The 27,574-nt window shown below is 45.8% G+C and overlaps 1 protein-coding gene and 1 long non-coding RNA gene across 7 annotated transcripts in view; one reads left to right on the forward strand and one right to left on the reverse strand.

Annotated features, from left to right (window-relative positions):
* The window catches only part of TTC7B (tetratricopeptide repeat domain 7B), a 1,395,621-nt gene extending 1,378,893 nt beyond the window's left edge, over positions 1–16,728 (forward strand). For all 3 annotated transcript variants that reach the window (XM_078660056.1, XM_078660054.1, XM_078660055.1), the window contains one exon: positions 14,931–16,728. In XM_078660056.1, the coding sequence (XP_078516182.1) occupies positions 14,931–15,152 (222 nt within the window). In that variant the 3' untranslated portion in view covers positions 15,153–16,728. The remainder of the gene's footprint in view (positions 1–14,930) is intronic.
* LOC144781288 (uncharacterized) overlaps positions 14,499–27,574 on the reverse strand; it is a 451,961-nt gene continuing 438,885 nt past the window's right edge. For all 4 annotated transcript variants that reach the window (XR_013600937.1, XR_013600936.1, XR_013600939.1 and 1 more), the window contains one exon: positions 14,499–14,710. This is a non-coding gene — a long non-coding RNA (uncharacterized LOC144781288). The remainder of the gene's footprint in view (positions 14,711–27,574) is intronic.

Below are 27,574 nucleotides of genomic sequence, written 5' to 3' on the forward strand. Positions count from 1 at the left end.
ACAATCTGTTATTCAGCACCAAGATACCCTTGGGTGAGCGCTACATATATACACGTTATGTGTTACATACAGTATGAAATAAAAACAATTGGCAAAGCTGATAGGTCCCAGAGGCAAGACCTATTGGCTTTGCCAATGCTTGTTGTTTAATGCACTCTTTTTTTGTTTACTGCTCCAAGATTGGCGCCCTCCATTGTGGAGTAGTAAATTAAAAGTTTTTTTAACCCCTTGGCTGCGGCGGTAATTCCGCTGGGGGTGATGGGGGCCACGCGGCGCCGACATGCTGGTGACGGAACCACTCCGTCACCAGCCACGGGTGGGCTGTGCTAATGACGGAGTGGTTCTGTCACGGCCCCGTCCGCCTAATAGAACGCGCCGCGCAGGTGCGAAATCAACGCCGTGCAGGCGCGGCAGCCGGGCCGTGACGGAACCACTCCGTCATTAGCACAGCCCACCCGTGGCTGGTGACGGAGTGGTTCCGTCACCAGCATAGAAGGGGTTAAAAAAGGCCTAAAGGCCTCCATGTTATGACGATTACATGTTCATGACACATTTCCGGGTAGATGGGATTTTTGTTTTTGCTGATGCTGTCTCACGTCAGCAGCCAGGATTTGTTTTTTGATTTTTCCAATAGATAACAGCACTGGCAAAAAAACGGCAAAACCAATGCCGTTGAAATGCACGACCTATGGGCTTGGCTCGTGCTTGTTTTCATCCTTGTACAAATTTTGCTAGTCCCATCTGAGGGGTGTTATAAGGATTTTGGACGATTAAGACAAACTGTCATTTAGCTCTATGTCCCCCTATCAACTTCTGCTGATATGGAGACAAACATGACAGCTTATAGCAGTAATCTATTGTCCCCTATTGCTGCCTCTCATTTTGTGCCTAAAATGGGTCCTACCTGCAGGGACTGTGTCATCCGTGGAGGAAAAGGGGGCTGACTGCAAGACTAGGTGTGGTGAGTTAATTAACTTCGGTAATTATCCTGTGAGTTCTACATCTGTCTTCCATCTGCTTCTTCGCAGTCCAAGGGAAACACAAGAATATTTATTAGTGTCCTCCACCTACCTCACTTCTGCTACTCAGAGGGTATCAACAATACGGAACTACTACAGGATACAGAAGATTTTTAACCAAACACAATTCAGACAAGCATACTGCGCAGAAAGACTTCTGATGGTACTTTCTGTACTTTAAGTGTGAGGCTTCACATTAAAGCTATTGTTACCTTTGATTTATTTTCCCTTTGCGGCGGTTGACAGAGGTATCAATGCATTGTGTGCATAGTCAAGACAGAATTAAACGGTCTGCTGAGGAGATTAATTACATCTTTGCAAGTGCCTTCGTAACCGAAATTTCTTTTTCCTCTCATTATGTTGATGCTATTGTGTTTCCATCACATAATTACTGCTCAGCTTCCCCACAACCCTGTGCACTTGGCAGCCACAGAATTAAATGAAAGCTTCAGGTACTTGCTCACAGTCCTAAGCAGACAGACAGTGGCATTGCTGTCCTCCACCTGCCTTGTATGTAGATAAATAGATTTATATAGTGTGAACCTATCTACAAACATGGAAACGTATACAGGTCAGAAGGGGCACACCAGTGGAGATGCTGGGGGGAGAGTTGGTTGAGCGAAGGGGGGGGGGTATTGTTGAGCTAGTCATGGTATAGGCTTCCAGGAGACTAGGAAAATGTAGAGGGGAGAGGATGATCGGGCGTTGCACTGGGCAAGATCGTCTAGGGTTTGTTAAATGGGAAATCAGTAATTACCTGGTGATGAGGTACTACTTGAAGGGTGGTGTTTTGATTTTTTCTAATGAGCAGCTGTCATACGGTTCATACTTTCTCAGTAAAACTGTGCGTTTGTTGGACAACCTAAACATCAAAACTGTCCAAGACTGAATTACGCACACCATCAGGATATGTTGGCCTTAGTCCTGCTAGTTTGCAGTGCTGTACCCCTAACCTGGTAATGCAACAGGGGGAATTTGCCACCTCAGAATATGACAACCCTGACTCCCCAAGGAAATTGTGGAAACAAACCCTTTCGTTTGGTAACTAATGCATACCCAAAGCAATCCACAAGATATACACAACATGGTGTTCAATATTTATTGAAGCAATATGATTCTTGTGAAAAATACATGTGCTGCAATTATTAATAGAAGTAAACAGAACAGTGTAGTCCGTATTATGAGAATGGTGAAGAAAGTAAACAATTCAACCATTGTGCTGTTACACAGGATACATACTCGCAAATGAGTACTGTTACATATTTGTGCTGCTACCTAGAGCTACCTATCCTTTTGTGCCTAGGGAGGTAGAATCTGCCAGAATCGCTGTAGGGTGATCTAACTCCCCTTGTGGGTAAGTGTCATCAGGGACCTCATCTTAGTGTAGAGCTGGGCACCATCCTTCTCAGGAGGAAACCAGTATTCATATATTACTGAAGTATTTGTAACAACTTCATGATGTGGGTTAAAGTTGCCCAGATTTTTTCCTGCTATCAGTTTGGATGCAAAATTTTGAATGACACGCAAATTTGTTATTTTGGTCAACAAATTTAAGGGTCGTTAGTGAGGGTTAGTTGGCTCTTTAGGTAGATTCAACTACAGCTGGTTAGTCATTCGGGAGGACGAAAGGAATGAGAACTGAGGAAGCCTCAGGAAGTGGCGTAAGATTCTTACTAGTATTTCTCTCTAGTAGTAGAGTGCAATGCTTGAGTCTGATGCCTTCAACGCTAGTGTTTGGTGTGTTAGATTACCTTAACCTTTCACTGCCAGACCTTTTCCACCTAAAACGCTGAGCTCTTTTTAGGGCTCGGCCTAGCGTACACTGCGCAGCAGTGTCGTGCAGCCAAGATCTTATGTTTACCCAGTACTGGGGCTTGACCCGCCTTCTCTTCTATTGGCTAGCTTCATAAATGAAGGCTAGCCATTGGAAGAGATGTGTGTCACTCAGTTCTGTCCCCGGCTTGAGCAGATTTGTGGGTGTTTCTTGCTTTTTTTAAGCCACGCCCCTTTTTTCCGTCATTCAGAGGTGGGCCATTGTGGGCGTTTACTTTTTTTTTTTTTTACAGGGATGTTTTTCGTCATTGCTAACGTCTCAGTTGCCGGGATGGACGTAGTGTTGCGCTCCCCGTCCCCACTGAAGACCCCCGTGTCCCGGTCCCGCGTGGTTGTATCCTGCCCCCCTCCCGCTGTCTGTGTCTTTGTTCCCGCTCCCCACCCCCTGCTGTCCGTGTCTCCGTTCCCGTGCCGATGCCAGATGCCCTTCTCTCATTTCTAACTGCGGTGGTAACAAGGGCGCCACGGGCCGCCGAGCTTGCTAGAAAAATGGGCTCTGTCTGCTGGCTGGGTACTAAAATACAGAAATAATCCGCGTTCACGTGTGGTCTCCGGTGCTACTGCACCATTGATAGATACGCCCCTGTGTATCTTTATCCCCTAGCACTCAGCCCCTCGTCTCCATTTCCCCTTCCTTTCCCCCATCAAGTCTGCATCCTCTCTCCCCCTACACCACCCTCTCTCGTCCCTCAGCGAGCTGCTCCTCTCCCATTCATCTCCGTCCTCCACCGCCCCCGCTCAATTCAATATAATACGAACATTTCCCCGCTCCCTCCTCCTTTCTCGTTCAGCTCTGCCCCTCGCGCCTTCCCCTCCCCGTCCATCAATCCTCTCCGCCTTCGCCCTCCTCCCCGTTCTCCCTCGTCAGTCTCCCCCGTCAGTCTCCCCATCTCTCATCGCTTTCGTTCCCAGAGATCACACGTTCTCCATGTCAAGTGTGAGGGTCAGGAGCAAACTACAAGCCCCAGGATGCAAAGCTAGGATCCCCCGCGGAAGACGAAGTACCGCACACCCCGGAGCCTGCTCGGTCCAGTTCTACACAGGCCTCTTTGGATGGCTCTTGGTCCTGCAAGGAACAGGGTCAAGATTGAGACAGGACGAGCCCCGATATGCGACGCATATCTGGCGATTCGTGACTTTAGAGCTGTGCAGATGAGATGCAACTCTCAGGAGCTGTCTATAGATGAGATGTGCCAGACTGTCCAGGCTCGAGCTCTGCATGGAAAACTTCTAAGACTGTTTCTAGAGATGTATGCAGATGAGATGTATGATTCTTTAGAGCTGTGCATGCAACATTACATGACTGTTTTTAGCAATGTAGACAGATGTGATGTGACTGTCAGGAACTGTCTCTAGATGAGATGCCAGACTGTCTAGAGCTCTGTATGGAATACGACTGTTTCTAGAGCTGTATGCAGATGAGATTGTTTATTGTTTAGAGCTGTCGATGCAATATTGCGTGACTGCCTCTAGAGATGTATACAGAAGAGATGTGAGATGGACTGGAGCTCAAAGTAAAATATTTGTGAGACTGTTTCTAGAAATGTATACAGATTATATGCAATCATGTCTCTTGCGCTGTCTATGCAGAGATGTCACTGTCTAGAGCTCTAAATTGAATAATTGTTGGACTGTTTCCAGTGCTGTTTACAGTTGATGTGAGATTGTCTCTTTAGCCGATTATAACTGAGATGTGAGACTGTCTAGAGCTCTATACAAAAGAGTTGTGGGAGTGGTTTTAGAGCTGCAGGCAGATGAGATGCGAGTGTCTGTAGAGCTGTATAGATGAGCTGTGGGACTGACTCTGATGCGGTCTATGGAGAAGTGAAGTACTTTGGAGCTGTGAGGGAGATGGGCTAGTCTGTATATAGATAATATATGGATAACATGTACGTTTGTCTCTACAGATGCATATGTATATATGCGATGTTACACTGTATCTTGAGCTGTATAAATGTGATGTGAGACTGTCTAGGACTTACAGATGAGTTGTAGGCCTATCTCTACAGTTGCCTATGGATGCTACAGAGTCTAGCCGTGTAGTGAGAAGAGTTGTGAGACTGTCTCTAGAGTTGCCTATGGACGCGACAGAGGCTAGTCCGAAAGTTGTGAGACTGTCTCTAGAGTTGCCTATGGATGCTACAGAGGATAGCCCTGTAGATAGGAGAGTTGTGAGACTGTCCCTTCCCCAGAGCGGTACAAGTACGAGATGTGAGACGGTCTAGGACAGTACAAAGCTAATAGCGGAGGTTGTGTACAACAATGTACACAGACAGTATTTGTAGCTGTCGCTAGGGCTGTATACGTTGAGGGGGAGGCTCTGTGTGTGTGTGTGGGGCTCTATGTAAATGACTGTGGGTGGCTCTGTGTGGGTGGTTCTGTATGTGTGTGTGGGTGCTTTGTGTGTGTGGCTCTGTGTGTGGGTGCAAATGCAAATGGTCTCGCATTTGCGAGAGATTAAGCTATTGGCATTGTAAATGACAATGCCATTTATTTATATGTTTTAAAAACAAAAACATAAATAAAAATAATATCATGAGCAATGCCAATAGTTCGAACTTTAACAATGCCGAGACCATTGCATTGTAAATGCTTGTTTGGCTATTTCAGGTAGTTCCATTTAAGGTATCCAGGCCAAATTTGCATCCTTTTTCCCAACAACATGGGGATTCCAAGGGTACCCAGGGGTTGTGGATTCCCCTGGAGGGGGCCAAGAAAAAAGCCATAATATAGGTTTTTAGGTTTCGCCCTGGCGTTGCAACTGCGTAGCAGTTGCTCCGCCCAAGGGCGAAATCTAATGTTAGCTCTATAGTGGCGACTTGAAACCGCCCCTTCTTCCATTGGCTAGCTCCATAAATGGAGGCTAGCCATTGGAAGAGATTGGCCGTCAATCACGTTTTCCAGAGAAAACGCGATTCGGGGGCGTTTCTGGGTCTTTTTTTAAGCCCCGCCCCTTGTTGCCGTGTGTCCCGGGCCGCGCTGTGATTGGCTGCAGGCCCGGGACACCCCAGTGACGTCATTTCCCGGGCCGCGCTGTGATTGGCTGCCGGCCCGGGACACCCCCGTGACGTCAGCCAATCACAGCACGGCCCGAGACCTGACTTGTTTCACTCGTGCCAACCAACAGAATGCACGCGATGTTCATTACTTGACCAACTATAACATACCCCCAACATCCCCGATGCAGGTGGGAGACTCCCGATTTTACCAGCCAAAAAGTGCTTCATTGTAGCTGCCTCGCGTCTAACGTTGACTCTGGCTCAATAGAAGTCAAAGGGGGGAAAACAGTCCCCCGATTTTTTTTCTCAAAACCTCCTCCACTTTACAGGTATAAAATGTTGGCATGTATACCATACGGAGTCATTCCATACACAACACGCAGTATTACATTTCTTCTGATGTCCCCTATTGCAATCAGTCTTATTTGGAAGGATAAGAAAGACGGGTCGTGATAAAGCGTGTGGAACTACAGCTTGAATGAGCTGTACAGCTGGTCTCGCGGACAGCTAAGCCACCCCTCCAGTCTCAATCAATAACCCCAGCAAGGGGACACAGCTGCTGCGCTTGGGCGGGTTTATGATGAAACAAGGGGTGGCGCAGCAGTGGCCATCAGCTGCCCCAATTGAATGCCCAGCGGTGCGGAACCTTACGACATAATGAGCCCACCGCCACTGAGCTCAGGTGGGAAGCGCTGATGAGGGCGGGAGGGAGATTAAGCCGGCAAACAAACATGGCTGACTGGAACGCGCCGCTCAATAAATTACTTCCTCCGAGTCTACGCCCTTTTAAGGAGCAGGAAGGACCAGAGTGACAGAGGTATGTGAAAGGAGACGGACACCGTCTAATGCCCAGCTCCCCGGGTGACAAGAGGGCCTGGCGTTATCTTCCAATGCGTAACTTCTTTTTTGACCAGTGACGTTGCTAGACTATAAATTCATCAAAGGACGGTTGTCACGTCGCTGTTTTGCTGTAGTCAAAATTTGTGCTCATCAGAGCAAGTTGTTTGGCTGTTCACTGGCGACCCTCGCAGGTGAGCCCATGCAGCACGCACTGTGCTGCTACACCGCGTCACTGTCTGCAGGGCGTCACAGTAATATTGTAGGCCCACCATAAAAATCGCACCCACTTTTAGTCCGAGAATGTGTTTGGAATAGGGGTGACAGGACATTAATTTTCCGTTCTGCTGTCTCTAGATAAGTCTAACTACTGCTTTTAACACTCTTGTGGTAAACGCCGCTTTTTGTAGGTTTTCTGAGGAGTGTTGATGTAAAACCATAAGCAGTCAGATGCTGGCCTTTGCATCATCAGAAAGGCTGTCTCGGCCTTCTCGCTCACTGGCCTGTCTATGATTGCCTACAAGACAAAAAGCAGAAAGCTAGGAACTATATTTTATTTTCCATTTCACAACTCTGCGCTTAGACTCTAGGGCATATGGTACCATCATTTGTTATTTCCACCAATAGCATGTTGCTTTGTGGGGCTGGTTAGAATTCATCAAAGGACGGTTGTCACGTCGCTGTTTTGCTGTAGTCAAAATTTGTGCTCATCAGAGCAAGTTGTTTGGCTGTTCACTGGCGACCCTCGCAGGTGAGCCCATGCAGCACGCACTGTGCTGCTACACCGCGTCACTGTCTGCTGGGCATCACAGTAATATTGTAGGCCCACCATAAAAATCGCACCCACTTTTAGTCCGAGAATGTGTTTGGAATAGGGGTGACAGGACATTAATTTTCCGTTCTGCTGTCTCTAGATAAGTCTAACTACTGCTTTTAACACTCTTGTGGTAAACGCCGCTTTTTGTAGGTTTTCTGAGGAGTGTTGATGTAAAACCATAAGCAGTCTGATGCTGGCCTTTGCATCATCAGAAAGGCTGTCTCGGCCTTCTCGCTCACTGGCCTGTCTATGATTGCCTACAAGACAAAAAGCAGAAAGCTAGGAACTATATATTTTTTTTCATTTCACAACTCTGCGCTTAGACTCTAGGGCATATGGTACCATCATTTGTTATTTCCACCAATAGCATGTTGCTTTGTGGGGCTGGTTAGTTTTGCTTTTAACAATTTCACCGTGGACTCAAAACCCCAGCACTCAATGTGCTGTTGGGTGAAGTGCCAGAATTGGCCATTTGTCAGCTATGTTTTACAATTTTAAAAATTTGACTTGTTGGATATCTTTCAATGTTTGCAAAACTACTCCATGCAAAAACAAGCATTTACAATGCAACGGTTTCGCCTTTGGAAAACGTAGAGCTATTGGCAATGTAAATGACAATGCCATTTATTTATCTGTTTTCAAAACCAACACAAATACAAATTTTGTCATTTACAATGCCAATAGCTCAAACTTTTCCAAAGGCGAAACCGTTGCATTGTAAATGCTTGTTTTTTTTGGTAGGGAAAAGAGGTACTGCACAAGAAAGAGTTTGTATTTTTCACTAAGAATGGCATCAACAAAAGGTTTGCATTGCTAAAGTCCCCAACTTTCCATCTTTCAAGATAAAGCTGAGTTGAATCAAAAAAAGATCCATTTTGTTTACCATAGTGTGAGTATTTTTCTAAGAGGTAGACCACTTTTCCAATTTTTTGTACTTTCAACCTACTTCTGGTTTGTGGTGGAAATATGTTTGAAAACCATGGGCGAAGCGGGAAATTTGGACATTTCTGAAAAGTAGAGAAAATGAAAAATATCTTAGCCCTCGTAACAGAAGGTTCCAATTCTATTAAGGACACAGACGGCAGGATTATGCTTTGTTTTCTTATTTATTTACTTCCAGAAGACTTCATCTTTAACATAAATTACTTTTCCCAGAATACACAGGGGAAAGGACTGCAAACAAAGTTCAACCAATCATAGCCCATGTCCTTCCATAATAGCACTCCTTCTCTAAACCACTTCCTTTTTCTTCATTGCGGCAGAAGAGACTCAGAACCGTTCTTTTACTCTCCTTTGCTGAATCATTACCTATGGAAGAAATATGCACAGGCCATAACTGTGGTGTACTAGGACGGTTCACCATTAATTTGCCAGAAAAATAAAGAGCACGTTCAAATTGACACCTAGGATATGCCAAAAGAAATTCTAACATTTACCATGCACAAACTAGGACAATACCATAAGACAGGTGTCCGCTGTATATGAAGCATTATATCCCAACATACTTGTACCTCACAAATTATTTCATGAAAAAGGTTCCATCACAGGGAATTCCTTTGAACCATACAGTGCAGGGATGGAATTAATAGAAACCTGGCTGGGAATAATCTTCACCTCCCTGTCCTTATTAGAATTGCTTTCTGTTAAGAGAGCTAGGACATTTTTCATTCTATGTCAGGACCGTAGGCGGCGGTTATGCTCGTTCAAAGCTTGTCCGCCACCTTATACACCATATCTACAACCGGTTTGAAGTAAAAATGTTTAAATATGGAGTCCGAAGACCAGTCAGCCGCATGTATTATGTCCTTTAGTCTCTCCCCTAGAGAAAAGGCTTGGGAGGCCATAGCTCCTCTGACCGAATAAGCTGCAAATTCTGACAGAATAATGCCCGCTTCTTGCAATACACAGCGGACCCAACGAGCAATGGTGGGGGAAGACACTGCTTTGAAAGGTTTCACTAGAGAAATCAACAATTGCCGCTCGTCGGGGTAGGGGAGCAGATGTCCACCTTCATATTTCCATATGCCTTAAGCCATCTGACCACACAGAATTTAGGAAATTTGTCAAAAGCTGGGTAGGATATCAACTTCGAATTGGACTTAGTTTTTCTGGAGATATGGAATGTAACACCTTGCAGGGTAAAGACTCTGCCTGCAATATCCAGAGCTCTCAAATCCGACACTCTGTGGCAAGATATAAGACAAAGAAGCATCGCAAGTTTTGCTGATAGTTGCTTTCTTGACAAATACTCGTTCCTTTGCCAAGAACGTAAGAGGTTTAATACCACATTGGCATCTCAAGGAGTAGAATATCTTGTTTCTGGCGGTAGTGGCAGGCAAATTCCTCTCATGATCTTACATACCATCGGATGTTCTCACACTGGAGAACCGCCAATCAGTAAATTACTTGCCGAAATGGCAGAGCGGTTCAAATTGATTGCCCTGTAGGCCAAGCCCTGCAAAGCCAGGGAGGCCAAACACTTTATTACTGGGGCAATTTCACACCGTATGGGATCCTCACTGTGTTGAACACACCGATTTACTCATTGTGACGAAGCCGATCTGTACCATTTCGTTGTCCCATCTGCCCGTGCTAATGCCAAGAGTGTTCCAGCTGCTTGTGAATGACCTGGGACTTTCCATCTCTCCCAGTAGTCATTCATGCCATTAGGAGCATCTTAATGGCTGAAGCTCACCCAGAGGATTCCGAAGGAGATCTGAAGCATGGGGTAGAGGGTTTGAAACATCCCAAGAAAGTTCCAGAAGAACTGGAAACTATACTTGAGATTTTCAGAATGGCGTAATCAAAACCACCTTTGCCTTCTGTCTCTGCATCTGTGCAAAGAACCCCATGATCATCGCAAAAGGGGAAGCACGTAGCCTGTCTCCTGAGGCAATCCTACATGAAAGCATCCGTTGCTGTTGCTAGTGGGTCTGGCTTCCAACTGAAATATCTGGCCACCTGGAACTCCATCCACTCAGGATCCCCGTCAGACCCCTGCCCGCACCATGTTTTCAACAAAGCAGACACAACCATCGCCCCCCAACTACGGAAGATCATGAACATCTCCTTCGACACAGCAACATTCCCAGAAAGCTAGAAGCACGCCGAAATCAACGCCCTCCTCAAGAAGCCCAAGGCGAACCCCAGGGACCTCAAGAACTTGCGGCCCATCTCCCGGCAAAGGTCATCGAGAAAATCGCCAACATACAGCTGACCCGCCACCTCGAGGACAACAACATCCTAGACCCATCCCAGTCTGGATTCGGACGAAACTACAGCAACGAGACGGCCCTCATCGCCACCACAGACGACATCCGGCGCCAACTAGACAACGGCGAAACTTCAGCCCTCATCCTCCTGGACCTGTCAGCCGCCTTCGACACGGTCTGCCACCGCACACTGAGAACACGCCTCCAAGAAGCCGGAATCCAGGAGAAGGCTCTGGACTGGACCACATCCTTCCTCTCCGGCAGAACCCAGAGAGTCCGCCTCCCACCCTTCCGATCCAAAGCCACTGACCTCATCTGCGGCGTACCACAGGGCTCATCCCGACCCTGTTCAACATCTACATGGCGCCCCTCACACAAGTGGCACGCCAGCACGACCTGAACATCATCTCCTACGCCGACGACACCCAGCTCATCCTCTCCCTCACCAAGGACCCGCACACCACCAAAACCAACCTCCACGAGGGATTGAAGGCCGTCGCCGAGTGGATGAGGAGCAGCCGCCTGAAACTGAACTCGGACAAGATGGAAGTCCTCATTCTCAGCCCCACCCCCTCTGCCTGTGACGACTCCTGGTGGCCGTCCACACTGGGAACAGCACCGACACCCACGGACCACACATGCAACCTAGGATTCATCCTCGACTCCTCCCTCTCCATGTCAAAACAGGTCAACGCCGTGTCCTCCTCCTGCTACAACACCCTCCTCATGCTTCGCATGATCTACAAATGGATACCGACCGAAACAAAAAGAACGGTGACACAAGCCCTCGTCAGCAGCAGGCAGGACTACAGCAACGCACTCTACGCAGGAATCCGGGCCAAACACCTACAGCGGCTGCAACGCATCCAGAACACCTCCGCCCGCCTGATCCTCAACACCCCTCGATGCAGCCACATCACCTCCCACTAAGTAGACCTGCACTGGCTCCCCGTCAACAAAAGGATCACCTTCAAGCGCCTCACCCATGCACACAAAGCACTCCACAACACTGGACCAGCCTACCTGAACAACAGACTCAACTTCTACACCCCGCCCGCCAGCTCTGCTCTGCCAGCCTCGCCGCCGTCCCGTGCATCCAACGAACTACCTCCGGCGGCAGATCCTTCTCCTTCCTCTCCGCTAAGACCTGGAACACCCTCCCCACCCAACTGCGGCAGACCCAGGACCTGCTCACTTTCAGGAAACTCCTCAAGACCTGGCTCTTCGAGCAGTAGCAGCACCCCCTCCCCTCAGCGCCTTGAGACCCCCACGGGTAAGTAGTGCGCTTTACAAATTCACTGATTGACCTGGTGGTTCAACAGGAGGCGAAGAAGTCAACCGAAAAGGGGTCCTAGTGAGCGCTCAAAGTCCTGGAAAACTTGAGGATCCAGCTTCCATGGACACATGTCTGGCCAGTCCCTTGATCAAAAATCTGCTATTTTGTTGGATATTCCCGGTAGGTACTCTGCTGTGACCGATACACTGTTGGTCAGGCAGTAGGTTTAAAAGTCGTTGGCCATGTCCTCGGACCTGGTGCTCCCCAAGTGATTTATGTATCGGACTGGTGAGATGATGTCCATTTTTAACAGGACACAACAACTGACCATCTCCTTGGTCCATAATTGGACTGCAAAAGAACCTACTATCAGTTTGAGGCAATTAAAAGTGAAGAGATTGTTCTTCTGTAGACCATTTTCCTACTGTAAATGAGTCTCCACAGTGCGCCCCCCTATTCCCCCAGATGTACTTGCTGGCGTCGGACTCTATGAATATACTCGGGACCGAACCAAATATGGTCCGGCCATTCCAGGCCTCTATGTGAGCCAACAACCCTCTCATTTCGATCCTCACTTACTCTGCGTTGGACTTGGCCCTTTTTTCCCCAACATTTTTTGCTTTTCGCCTCCCTGTTTAGGATGTCTCCCCCATGGTAAAGAACACTGTATAGGCCATGTGTGGTTTGAGATGCCCTGTTTAATGTGAAAATGTTACGCAATGGTGTGTGCACTAATTAACCCCCCCCCCCCATTGTGTAAATGTACCCTGGTAACATGCTGTATTTAAAATGGATGCCATGGCTATGTGTTGTGCCACCTGACTGCAGTAGGTTAGCGGTCTAGTTGTTCAGTACCCAGCCACCCAGCATTTGGAGGGAAAGCCTGGCACCCAGGGTGCTCTACTCCTCCCCCTGAGCCAGTTAGAACTAGTTCCCCTGAGAATTCTAGAAGCATCTGGCACTGTCTGGGAGGTGGGGTGAGGGGCATATAAATAAGGGGGATGTGCAGAGACAGAGCAGGGACAAGAACGTGAGGGGACCTGCTGCCAGGGGATACCGCTTACATATCACACGCCCTGACGAAGTTCACTCAGATGAACGAAACGCGTTGGCTGAGACTCTTTGCACCATTATGAAAAATTGAATAAAGGATATATATTTTTTCACCAAAGGAACCTTGACTACTTGTTGTTACTTGGAACAGAGGACTAGGGTAGTGCACCGCTCCATTTTTTGCTTGATTTCTATTGATCTGCTTGGCAGTTTGCACCTTGCAACGGCAGATGCAGGAGCAGTCAGTGCACACCACTTGTAAATAATTTGGCTAAAAACTCTACGAAGGGAACACAGCTAAGAGGTGCGGCCACTGGAGCCCGCCGTCGACCATTGTCTTTCCTTGACATATTTAAATCTAGAAATATTGGCCAACACTTTTAAACTGGGTGATTTGGGTTGGGGAGGGCTCTTCAACATAGTTTTTCCTAAAACATATTTGTAAATGTTATTGTATTTAAAAAAAAAATGACATGGTGCTTCATACTCCTGATATGTCATGTGGCTAGTGTCTAGATGTTGCTCATGGGGACCAGAGTTGTGCTCTCAGTGTTTTGTCACTGTGCCTTGGCATGCATTCAAGCAGAAAAGAGTGAGTGAGGACCCTTAAGCATTACATTCTAGGAGATAGATGAATGGAAAGTATGTGATAGGACTGTGATACCAAAGTACATTGGTATCATGCACGTGTGTCAAAGACTTTTGATAGCGTGCTGCAGAGAGCACGCAGCTGTACCTAAGCATGGGTGTAGTAGAAAAGTGTGAGAATAGATGCAGTTGTGGATTTTAAGTAGTCTGGCACCATTCAGTTTAAACTTCATTGATCTTAGTAATTGCTGATGAATCATGTTTTTATTTTGATGGCTATGTGCCTTTGTGTGTGGAGAAGAATACCTAGAAGGTAATGCACTGGGAGAAGTATTCAAGGTTTCTTCTCACTCTGAGGTACCAGGTGGTGTAGATGCTGGCTACAACGAGTTTCATGACCAAAACTAAGCTGTATAGTGTTTAGTACTGAAGTATCTCAGATAGATTCTTTCTGTTCTTGAAGTGCCACATCGAAACTCTGCTTACTTGTGATGTATTTACATCTACTACTGCTTAATTTGAGCTGGTGGTTTCCAATGCTCGGCAGCGGCTCCTATTTCAGACACTGGCTCTTGCGACAGTCTGCCACATGATAGTGCTGTTTGTCTAATTTTGAGATGACCACAACAACAGTTACTATATGCTTTTGAATGGCTCAGAATAGTTAGCATTGTCTCACTTGTAGGAGTGTGGTGGTTTTTAGTTGTGTTGGTACTGTCATTGGCATCGCTGGCAGGGGCAATGGGTAGTGCAAGCTGCAGTGTTTACCCGAGAAGGTCCCTGGACTTACCGTTGTACAAATTAAGCACTGGCTGCCTTAAACGGTCTGTCAAGAAGATTCATTACAACCTTCTAAGTGCCATTGTACCAGAAACTTTTATTCCCTTTATGTTAAGGGTAATAGTTTACCCGCGCTTAATTGCTGCTCAGATCCTTCCTATTCTTGTTCACAAAGTAGCCAAAGAGTAAATTGCGTTAAAATTCAATCTCAGAATGATCTGCATGTCTTGCTCACGTGGCTCTAAAAGGTAGATTGCTTTTCTACTGTGGTGCCTTGTCCATGAAGAGCTGGCGATCTGCATAAATAAAAGACACAAGCATTAAGTAATGAAGATGAACAGTGTGAGTTTTGATGTGACTTTGTAATAATACATGTAGAATAGAAGAACATCTGAAGATTTACCACTCATTTCTGATTAAATATACTTGTGAGATCTTAAAACAGAAAAAACCATCAAATGTTTTGTTGCTTTTTTTGTTATATGATTCAGTTTCTTATTGTTTTTCTTGTTCCAGAGCTTGATATTGCACCACCTGGGTCGCTACAGCCTGGCTGAGAAGATCCTGAGAGATGCTGTCCAGGTCAACTCAACAGCGCATGAGGTGTGGAACAGCCTCGGGGAGGTTCTGCAGGCGCAGGGCAATGACGGTGCTGCCACCGAGTGCTTCTTGACAGCCCTCGAGCTTGAGGCCAGCAGCCCCATCGTACCATTCACCATCATTCCCCGAGTCCTCTGAGGTGCCCCTCCAAGGCAGCGCTTTCACACCTAGAGATACAAAATTCCCCATGCCTGGTGGACAGGAGAATGTAGGTGTTGGAATAAACTCTGGAACATGTACGTTTCAGACCTTCTACAAACAGACCAAAATGGTTAGGCTATGGATTAGCACAGTGAGCCGCGTATCTTTGGAGGCTAAATGATTAGGATTCAGGGTGGGGTTTCTCTTATCATTAAACTGCTAAATTCTTAATAGTATGAAACATGTTGCCACTCATTAACTAGGGGGCATTCTTAGCCACAATACGACTACTTGAAATAGGCAGAACCTTGTTTTCCCTGTCAGTTTATCTTGAATAAACCCAGTATAGTTTCCAATGTTGGTGTTGGGTACAGCATATACTTTTGAAGCCTTTTCATAATCAAAACAAGCAACCATCCATCCTACCTTCTGGGTATGAGGAAGTATTACCTTATCGGTTTACTGTTTAATCCACAAAGGGACCAGTCACCAGGCTTCTGTCCCTCAGTCACACAGTTCTGAGGCCATTGACCTATTGATGGGCCCACGTGAACAACCACCGACATGTCAATGCCTCAGGAAAATGGCATCATGTATGCATAAGCCTCAACTGAAAAATCGAACGCCAGAAAACCTTGAACTACAAGGGATTATTTATGCTTTAAGACAAGAAGAGGGTTACCATAAACGCCACAGCAAGTGGCTCGATTCGTATCGATGGTGACATCGACTATATGCAAATGAGGAAAGAAATCTGATTGGGTAATTCCACAGTGGCCTTTTAGTTGCAACAAGGAACGTGGGGAATTATTGCAGATCTATTCTTATTGGGCAGTTTTTCACTTTTAAATTAACAGGCCCAAAACAAGATGCCCTTAAGTGTTTGGACAATTTCAGACATCCACTTCGTGGAATGCAAACCTTGATAGGCTGCTTTGAAATAGGTATAATGGGTGAGGGGGCAGTTGCCTGACACACACATCATCTAAGTGGTCCAGATGCTGTAGAAAATGCTTAACTGTTGTCTTTCACCAAGCGGAGGAATGACCTACAAACTGCCGCATCACCGTGGTTAATGTGCCATAATAAGCTAATGGCCACATCAATGCGGCAAACATACTATGAAGCTACTAGCCCTTCTCAAGATGCAGGCTGGCTGGCATGTTCAGAAGAGAGGCAAGACATTTCACTTTTCATACAACTTTCACAGCTTTTTGTCTTCTCCAAGTACCAGGTCTGACATCTGATACCACAACCAGCCAATCTGGGAAACAAATACATTGTTTCTTCTTACTAGTTGTTAATAATTGTGAAATGTGATGCAGCGTCAGCTTTATTTAGAGCCAATACCGAAGAGAAGATTATGTATATTTTACTTATGTATGCCTGTTACGCACACACACTCTCGAGAAGGACAAACTAGTAACTGTATTTGTTTTTTAATGTGAATTCAGAGTTTATTTATGAATGAAAATATGTAAAGACGAATTAAAATGGAATATTTAGTGACATTCCTGTGCATTGCCTGAACATAAGAAATGCGATGTTCATAATAAAATGGTTTTTAATGGGAGTTTTTTTTGTCTTAACCATCTTTATTGTATCTGGGTCGAGGCATGGCTAAGGTAGTCAAGCTCTGCTCAAGCAACTCTGTAAAGGACCATGTTACACGGGATTATTAATCTCAGACGTGTTCCTTCTGGAAACGTGAATATCACAAACGGATCATGATAATAGATTGACAACTTATACTTCTTCTGAACTGTGTTTATTGTCAGTTACACTTCATCATCCCCTTCATATGAGATCAAAAAATATAATCGCAGTTAAAATAACTAGACAGCTTGTTCATCTATAGTCCAGCCCATGCGTTATTTCAACCCAGTAAATGTACCAATCGCCAAGTCGCTGCTTATCCCAAGAAGAAACAGATGGCACTTCTACAGACCTCATGAACATGTGCTAGTTAGATTGTCAGTCCCACATCGAGTACTTTGGGCTCGTCTCACACCTGTCATCTGGCACCACACACAGTCCATTCTCTTTCTTTTCAGGTACTACTGCAGCCCTCAGCAAACTAGTAAACTTCACTTACCTAATCTGTGATCACTGCAAATACAAGGCAAGCTTCTGGGGATCAAGGAAAGAACAGGCCAAATCTCTCAGGTATCGGCTTGAATGTTTGGATTGCATTTCCCTGTTCTGAACTCCAAGAAGGGTAGATAATGGGTATGGTTGTTGAAGTGTGAAACATGACCCTGTACATGTAAGGTCTACTATATTGCCATTTTCTAAGTCGTGGTTTTAGAGGGTGACATACCTCATGGCAGGTCATCACTAGAGAGCAAGATTCCAGTTGCATCTTGCCTAGCATTAGGGCCAAGAAATATATGCTATTGTTCGGATTCCCTGTTCCCCCTTGATCATATTAGCCCTGTTCTAGGGGGTCAGGAAAATTCAACCTTATAGACAGAGTGCCCTTCCACCAGCTGGAAATAGAGGTATCTCCATTATTCCAATCCATGGAGTACTTTCTGAGGAAGTCAGAGTTCTCAACTGGGTGGCAACCTGTGTTACCCAGACAAAAAATGCTGGAGGTGTTCTACCTCATTGGGGACAAAGTGGCTTGATATTTAGGGAGACATCATTTTCACCTTTTACTTTAATAAACACTGAGGAGTACCATTGCCTGTTGCTACTCGTCATCCATATGTGGGTCTGGTTTTCCAACAAAGTCAAGTATATGTCAGTGACACATTAGTCAGGGAAGAACACCAAGCCTATTTGTAAGTCTTACATAAGGAGGTAATGAAACTGATTATTCTGCTGTGGTCTGCCCGTTGGTGGTCTGTTCTGCATGAAGAAAGACAAAGATGTGTAGTTTCCCATCATATAGGCAGGAAGAGAGAATCTCTAGTATTGGAACTTTCATTAAATTACATGCCTGAATTATCCCCGTAGTCGAGCTTGGAGTCCCATGGTATATATAGTGAGCAGTTCAATATTAAACATAACCTGAAAATCTTTAACATGGTTGTATTATTAGGTTATTTGCATCAATTAAAAAGACCTAAACTTCAACCAGTCAGAAGCAAGACTATAAAACACCATTCCACTCTGAGGCCGCCATACCTCGGATTTGTGTGCAAAGGGAGTCTTCTGAGCTCTGCTCTGTCTTCAGATAAGTGACCTTTTGACTCAACTGGATTATTATTTTGGGGATGAATTCCACTTCTATGGATTTTATATCTGCATTAATAGGACATTGTTACACCTCCCAAAAAGATGATTCTGAAAATCAACACAAGGAATGCATGTATTGCCTTAATCCTCATCAGAAGGCTACGATCTTGATCTGTTGTGCATTTTCCACAAAAACCTTCAAGGACAAGGAGGATAGACTTTTACCATGTCTCCAGAAATCAAACTCTAAAGAATGTGGCATCTTTAAATGAAGATTCTGATGGTTACACAATAACATCTAAGAAAAACTATAAAAGGCTTAATTATGTGGAAGGACACCCTCCCAAAGCCACTTCTGAGGAGATACCATCTATGTCCAAAGAACCTCCTAAAAAACTCTTAAGAAATCCAGAGATAAAAGTCCATCACCGTAGGTGATCATCTTGACTAAAAGAATTACATCAAAAATGCTTTCTGAGCCACCAACATACTTGAAGAACAGCGACGATAACATAATTGATGAAGGAAACACTGTCAACACAGACCCCACAAAGGAAAAGTCCTCAAATGTGCCACAATGGACACCTGGCTTGTGAACAACATCTTTGATGAGCAAGCAACCAAAGCAAATTTGTCTAGAACAACTTCATTAACAACAACCACTACCTCGTCAACGATGACCACCTCATTGACAACTGTTCCATCGATGAAAGCTACATCAATAAAAACACTATCTTAGACTGAAAAGTCTATAACAAGCATTTGCAATGCTATAGGTCTCGCATTAGGAAAGTTTGAGCTATTGGTATTGTAAATTACACATTTTTTATTTGTTTTCTTTTTGAAAGTAGCGAAATTAATAGCTTTGTCATTTACAATGCCAATAGTTATAACTTTCGCAAATGTGACACCTATAGCATTTGTAATGCAATATGTGTTGTATTTACGTGACGTACATGTATTGATATTACAAATAACAATGGCTTTTAATTTTTTTAATAATTAATACTTAAATAAAAGTTATTGTAATATATAATGGCAATAGCTTAAACTTTTGTAAATAACTTTTGTGAAGATTATGTTCAGTGTATTTTATTGTGAGCAAAATCCAAGAACAGAAGTGAAATATTAACATCTTTTTTGTTACATTTGTAATGAAGTTTGAAACATTGAGAGAACATATTTGAACCAGTTGTTGTTGAATGGTTGCACAGATTGATGCTGTGGTGGCGCTGAGTGATGTGATGGCGAACGAGTGATGCTGTGGCGTTCAGTGATGCTGTGGTAGCGCATAGTGATGTTGTGGTGCCCCTGAGTGATGCTGTGGTGGTGCTGAATGATGCATTATGCTATGCTATGTTTTGTTTTGCTTTCCTATGTTTTGTTTTGTTATGCTATGTTTTGCTATCCTATGCTTTGATTTGTTATGCTATGCTATGCTGTGTTTTGTTATGCTATCCTATGTTATGCTACGCTGTGTTTTATTATGCTATGCTTTGTTTTGCTATGTTATGTTTTGTTATGCTATGCTATTTTTTGTTGTGTTTGGTATGCTATGCTTTGCTATGCTATTATATGTTTTGTTTTGCTATGTTGTGTTTTGTTAAGCTATGCTATGTTTTGTTGTGTTTTGCTATGTTTTGTTATGCTGTGTTCTGTTTTGTTATGCTATGTTTTGTTATGCTATGCTATGTTTTGTTTTGCTATCCTATGCTTTGTTTTGTTATGATATGCTATGTTAAGTTTTGCTATCCTATGCTTTGTTTTGTTATGCTATGCTATGTTTTGTTGTGTTTTGTTATGCTATGCTATGTTTTGTTGTGTTTTGTCATGCTATGTTTTGTTATGTTATGCTATGTTTTGGTATGTTATGCTATGTTTTGGTATGTTATGCTATGTTTTGTTATGCTATGCTATGCTTTGTTGTGTTTTGCTATGCTATGTTTTGCTATCCTATGCTTTCTTTTGTTATGCTATGTTTTGCTATCCTATGCTTTTTTTGTTATGCTATGCTATGCTGTGTTTTGTTATGCTATGCTTTGTTTTGTTATGCTAAGCTGGTGAGGGAGAGTGAGGGTGTGTGAGGGTGTGGGTGTGTGAGGGTGAGGGCGTGTGAGGGTAAGGGTGTGTGAGGGTGAGGGTGTGTGAGGGTGAGTGAGGATGTGTGAGGGTGTGTGAGGGTGAGGGTGTGTGGGGGTGAGGGGGGGGTGAGGGGTGTGAGGGTGGGAGGGTTGTGGAGAAGCGTGGCTCAGTGGTTAGAGGCGGCAGACCCGGAAGCTGAGATCGACCATGGACCAGGGTTCGATTCCCCGCCTCGGCGGGTCTCGGGCTCAAAATTCCACGGACTCGACAATTCTCGCTCCGGTGCCTACTCGAATCATGGGGTCACACTCTGCAACTCTGGGCAATAGCTTGCTTAATCTCCACTACGGCCCCTCGCGGCGGGATGCCTGGCTTTCACCTTGTGGACACCCTGCCGGGGTTTCTCACAGGGGAATACCAGGACGGGTTCCCTAAGCAAGCGCCAGGATGCCCTTTGGGTGACAGGTTTGCGCTATATAAGTACACCTACATCTACATTTACATTTGTGAGGGTGAGGGGGTGTGAGGGTGAGGGGGCTGTGAGGGTGATGGGGTGTGAGGTTGAGGGGGTGTGAGGGTGATGGGGTGAGGGTGACGGGTGAGGGTGTGTGAGGGTGAGTGTGTGTGAGGGTGTGTGAGGGTGAGATGGTGTGTGAGGGTGAGAAGGGGTGAGGGGGTGAGTGTGTGTGAGGGTGTGTGAGGGTGAGAGGGCGTGTGAGGGTGAGAGGGTGTGTGAGGGTGAGAGGGTGTGTGAGGGTGAGGGGGTGTGAGGGGGTGTGAGGGTGAGGGGGGGTGTGAGGGTGAGGGGGTGAGAGGGTGTGTGAGGGTGAGAAGGGGTGAGGGGGTGTGTGAGGGGGTGGGAGGGTGAGGGGGTGTGTGAGGGTGTGGGTGAGGGGGTGTGAGGGTGAGGCGCTGTGAGGGTGAGGCAGTGTGAGAGTGAGGTGAGAGAGGGGCTGTGAGGGCGTGCGAGGGTGAGGGCGTGTGAGGGTGAGGGTGTGTGAGGGTGAGTGAGGATGTGTGAGGGTGTGAGGGTGTGTGAGGGTGAGGGTGTGTGGGGGTGTGAGGGTGAGAGGGGTGTGAGTGTGAGAGGGTGGTGAGGGTGAGGGGGTTGTGAGGGTGATGGGGTGTGAGGGTGATGGTGTGAGGGTGAATGAGGGTGTGTGAGGGTGGGTGGGGGGTGTGAGGGTGAGGGGTGTGAGGGTGAAGGGGTGTGAGGGTATGAGGGTGAGGGGGTGTGAGGGTGTTTGAGGGTGAGGGGTGTGAAGGTGAGGGTCAGGGGTGAGAGGGTGATTGGATGTGAGGGGGTGTGAGGGTGAGGGTGTGTGAGGGTGAGGGTGTTGGGTTGTGATGGTGAGGAGTGTGAGGGGATGTGAGGGTGTTTGAGGGGGTGTGAAGGTGAGGGGGTGTGAGGGTGAGGGGGTGTGAGGGTGAGGGGGTGTAAGGGTGAGGGTGTGGGGTTGTGAGGGGTGTGAGTGTGAGAGTGAGGGGGTGTGAGGGTGAGGGGGTGTGAGGTTGATGGGGTGAGGGTGACAGGGGTGAGGGTGTGTGAGGGTGAGTGTGTGTGAGGGTCTGTTAGGGTGTGAGGGTGAGAGAGTGTGTGAGGGTGAGAGAGGGTGAGGGTGTGTGAGGGTGAGAGGGTGTGTGAGGGTGAGAGGGTGTGTGAGGGTGAGAGGCGGTGTGAGGGTGAGGGTGTGTGAGGGTCCGAAGTAAATGGTGGCCAGGCAGACATCATAAGACAGAGAGAAACACAAATGTTAAGATAACAGTGCTCGAAGGGGTTGTGGCCTTTAGTATATACGTACACGGCATTCCATGTTAGAAAAATAAAGTTACTTTATTGTATGCAAATGCAAGATCCACAAAATGTGTTTCGCAACATCTACACCAAATAAAAGATGATAACTTTCATCTTTAGCTTTCATCCTTATTTCTTCCGCATAGCAGCGCTAATACCAAAGGGCTTGCAGTATTGTAAATCTTCCTTATATGATCCAAAACATGTGAGACATACTACCCAGATGGGACTCGAACCCACAATCCCCAGCTCAGAAGACCGATGCCTAATCCATTAGGCCACCGGGTAAATGTGTAGTTTATAGGTGTGCTAACGCCTTTTATCTAGTACGCATGCGGCATCATTCCTATCATGCAAGGTAAAGTCTGCAAGTCTATAATGTTTGCTAAAAGCCTCTTCTAAAAATGTTGTTTCAAGCCTCGGTTTCTTTGCACCAGCATTTGAATACAAACAGCTACACTGAAATAGATCTAATACTAATCCGGTCAGAGCAGCCAGTTGCTTTCCGGCTCGCAGCGCCACTAACCTCATGGTCATCACTGAACAAGAACAGATCAGGTTTACGGCGAGAAGTTATTATTAAAACGGTCATCACACATCATGCGTTAAACCTGATTTTGGAAGTTATCCGCATTTCTTTCAAAGATGTACATCAAATGTTACTTTAAACATTAAGGAAATTAGAAATAAATCTGCTGCCACATTAATCTAGGAAGTCGTTGTTTTGTTAGTTGAACAGATCGCTCCTGAAAATGGGCAGTTTTCGAATGAAATCACTTATCGAAATAATCGGGGATACGGGCAAGCTGGAATAGTTCATCGTCTACTTTTTTGTGTTTATGAACTGTAAATAGTTCACATTGAAAATGCCAGGTTTGTAAGAAACATGCCATAAGGAATTACTGTTTTTAATGCCGATCTCTGTTGTTGGGAAACCGAACGCCTACTATTCCCTAATGGGTGTCTGTTCCTAAACTTAAGCAGGGGTCTTTCATGCTAGTGTTGTCATCCCGTAAGCTCCACCCTTTACAAATCCGCCAGTGCTTGGAACTAGTAAGGTGGACAGTTTTAAATGCCCCCAGGCTGCTCTGCACGACCGTCTGCTGAGCCCGAGGTGACAATTCGGACACCCACAAGCCTGCACCAGCTTCGGGTTAAAAGAAACTGATGCCCCCTCAATAACAAGTGGCAAGCAGACGCTGTGTACACAACACAAGAGGGTGGAACGGTGTACAGACCTTGGTGGGGGGACTGGGAGTCTAGTGAAGAAACAGAGCGCTGCATAAAAGCAAGGCGCTGGAGGGGGTGTGTGTGTGGCAGGCGCCATTGTTAAGAGTGCGCAGTGCTATTAAACAAACTAGACGGAGGGCATTGCTGTGGGGAGGGGGGAGGAGAAATGTGACATGGCCGCAGCAGGGGGCGGAGCGGGGAGAGCGGCGATGAGGGAGAGACACGCCTGGCGGCCGTGAATAGTGTGAAGCAGCAGGGGCCTTTGAAGTGAAGCTAAGCTTCACTTCAAAGGTGTGGGAGGAGTGCGGCTGAGGCAGAGCGCACGCTGGGGGAAGCTTGTGGGGCGGAGCGGGAAGAGCTGCTGGGGAACAGATGGCTGGCGATTTGATGCTGTGCACGAAAAGCGCACGGGCACAGCATCAAATCGCCAGTTTAGTTAAACCTCTGTTTAAGCCCCTATAGGCTCGCTCCGCTCAATGCGCATGCGCATTGAGAGGCGAGACCTAAAAAAAGGCCTTCCAACACCTATGATGCCAGAGCAAACGTCACCAAGCAGTTTCACCATATCCTTCTCAATGCCTGTTTGACACAGAGGAGTTTGACAATGAGATACCTTGACGAGGAAGAATATGGTGAGGCAGAAGACGTTTTCCAATTTTATCTGGGTCAAAGTCAGGAAGAAGCTGCTACTTTGCCATACTAGCCGTTTTTTAGGTCTCGCCTAGCAATGCAGCACATGCGCTGCTCACTTGGCAAGATCTATGGGCGTCGATTTTTCTCCCGAAGGGGGTCAGGAGATGTGCAAGTGTACCGGTCCCGCCGTTTCAGCACAACATGCGCATGGCACGCTTTTGCTTTCTCTCCCTCCCCCTGTCAGGCCCCTCCTTCTTCCACTGTGTGCCAGTGCTGCTAAGAGCCCGAAGCGCCATGCCTGCTCCTACAGGAGACACACACAAACGCTTTTTTGCAAGCTGGATGTTCCCATCCAATCGCGCTGCTCAGCTCTTGGATGCCGCATTCGCAGTGGTGCCAAAGACATGAGGAGAGTTGGCTTCCTTGACTTCAATTCATTTAATCCTGATCGCTTGCGTACATGTTTGTCTGTGGTTGAAGAGAGAGCAGGACGACGCGCTGCTGTCACAGCATTATAAAGGGTTAAGTGCTCAGCCCTGTCAAGAACCATTCATGAAGCGTTATACATGCATTTTAATGTGGTGGTCCTCATCACCGCTATAAAATGCATTGTCACGCATTTTTAGCTTCTGTTGTTCACCTGCCCAGGTTGTGAGCTTGGTTAACTCTTTGAATTTGCATATTACAATATGGGGGTTGTTGCGTTCAGTTACATACCACTCGCTGCAGCACCGATTTCTGTTTCTATGGTGGTTCCGAAGTAGTCGATAGTCCTCTTTCATATTAAGTTGCCTTCACTGAAAGAGTTAGGACATGGTTCAAGTAACACAGTAAGCCGGGGGTGAAGATGATGAGTAACTGAGAATTTGCCACTGTAACTCAAAGTTAGTCACACATGGTGACTTTTAGGTACATGTTTAATATATTTATAATACTGATATCTAATGCGGCATTGATAATTGTCCATTAAAGCCCTTCAGGTAATTGGGCTGGCCGCTTTAAAATATTTCCATTGAGCACCCAGCTTTGCTTTTAGTCAACATTAAATGTATTTCAGGCTGGAGATCGTGAAGGGGCAAGGTCAAAGAGTTCATTTTACCCACTGTGCTCTGGGTCTGTTGAACCTGGCTTTCCACTCTGAAGTGTAGTGGTGCTTGCAGGGCAAGGAGCAAGCACTGTTTATTGTGTGTTTCTCATTAGCAGAGGAGCTAAGAAGTGATTATATCAAAAGGCCCCTAACGCCCTTTCAAGTTACAGAAATACTTCAAGTCTCAGGCTTCCACTGGCAAAAGAAAAGCAAGTGAGCCGTTCCCATTCTGTAGTTCTCTTCATCAACTGTTCACCTTGCTTATCTTTAAAGGCATCTTTTAAATCCCAAAAAAGCTTAAATCTTTTGATTCTGTGACAGCTGTGACGTAAGATTTCTGTGAGTGGTAATTTACAAAACAGAATTGAAGAGATGCACAGATCTGTGCTGTGCCGGTTTGCTTCCTTTGACTATTACTGCTCAGGTCCCTGTTTCATAAAGGTGTTCTGCGCACTGTAATGGGTCAGCTAAACTTAAGTGTGGCCAGCTCCCAAATAAACAAGTAGGAGCCGGGTGCGCTCCCAGGCTTCAGAAGTGTACCCATAAATGTATTTTATGAATTCAGACGTGCATACCTACGCAGACTTAAGCTCATACCCTACAGGGCAGCTGTGTAACCTAATGTCAAGGCTGTAAAGCAAGCACTGACAAAGCCAATTGGTCTGGTGTTGGCTGTGGATCTTTTGCCTTTACCAATGCTTCATTTGTGAATGTGTGTTTGAGGTCGAGCCTATTAGACAGCACATATGCTCAAGTAGTCAAGAGCTTCTTCTACTTCAAGCTCACAGCTGTACTCAACTGCTGCTATGTAGAAAAATATTGTAAACTATTAAGCAATGAATCAAACCCTGTTTGGTACAGTCGGATACCACAGTGCCCATCCATTTCTGGTGCTATGCAGCAGTTTTAAGATCTTCTTATTAGAGTTTCTTGCTGGGACAGTGACAGCACCAATACACTACTAATCATCACTCTGTTGAACCTGTGACAATTCCAGGCCCCCAAAGCTATAACAAGCATTTGCAAAGCAATAGGTCTCGCATTTATGCAAGTTTAAGCTATTAGCATTGTAAATGACAATGCCTTTTGTTTATGTTTTAAAAACCGAAACATAAATAAAAGGCGTTATCATTTACAATGCCAATAGCTCAAACTCCTGTAAATGTGAGACCTATTGCATTGCAAATGCTTGTTGAAGATTGGCAATATGGAGACACTTACGATGACAGCATGCAATTCAGCCTATGTTGGTTAATGCTCTCAGACTTATGCTGGTGGGCCATGAAACCCACTTTCCGGAATCCACAGTAGGTGATCAAGAGAGAATGCCTTTTAGACTGTCTTCACTCAAAACCTCAGATTCACCATACCATGCCACTTTTGTGCATTTAAAAGTCAAAAACAGCCCATAATTGTCTCACCCATGAGATTCTCCTCTGCCGCTCCTTCTATGACACTGGCATGTGACGAGGATGACGCTGCCTATACATGATACCCCTAGGAAGTGGATATTTAGGATTATACTCCATAATATGCTGGCCCGGAATGCAATTATTTTGTGGTGCCAAAAAGACATGGATTTCCAGGCTGCCGGCACATATTGTGCTTTGGATTTAAAAGTGGTCTTATCGTCCATGCTCTACTGTGGAAGGCGATGAACATGCGCATATATGAAATAACACTTTTTGGCTCTGTAACAAAAATCTGATACACTTCTACCCGCATATTCCTTACCTTGGAGTAATCCTCACGATTCAAATTGGATCCCAAAAATCTTCTCACAGTGGACTGTTGTTCTTCCTGTGCCCCGTCTTTGTTGGCCAGTACAGTTCTACGTGGTAATAACAATCTACCTTTGTTGAGATCCTTCTTATTTTATTTATTTATTTATTTACGCAACTTTTATAGCGCAACAAATACCCGAAGGTGTCTCGGCGCTGTGGAGCAACTGGAGTCCGCCATCCTGCCATCCTCTCACTGATTAAACAGCCATGTTTTCAGAAGCCTGCGAAAGCTCATCAGATTCGGGGCGGTTTTAATGGCCAATGGCAAGAGGTTCCAAAGTTTTGGGGTGGCCACAAGAAAACGCCTGTCTCCCCAGGTGACCGATCTTGTGCGTGGCACAGGGAGGAGACTGGTATTGGCCGATCTTAATTGCCTTCTGGGAGTATACAGCTGGAAGGCTTCGATCAGGAACCTAGGTCCTATGCCATGTACAGCCTTGTAAGCAATACAGAGGGCCTTGAATTTAACGCGGCTCTCAACTCTCAGCCAGTGAAGCTGACGAATACCAAGAGTGGTAGATTTGCGGCGAGGGATGTTGAGAAGAATCCTAGCAGCCGCATTCTGAATGGATTGCAGCTTCGTTATGACACGCTTCTGGGTATTAAGAAAGAGAGCGTTCCCATA

This window comes from Lissotriton helveticus, chromosome 9 (assembly GCF_964261635.1).
Source record: "Lissotriton helveticus chromosome 9, aLisHel1.1, whole genome shotgun sequence".
Taxonomy (NCBI): Eukaryota; Metazoa; Chordata; class Amphibia; order Caudata; family Salamandridae; genus Lissotriton; species Lissotriton helveticus.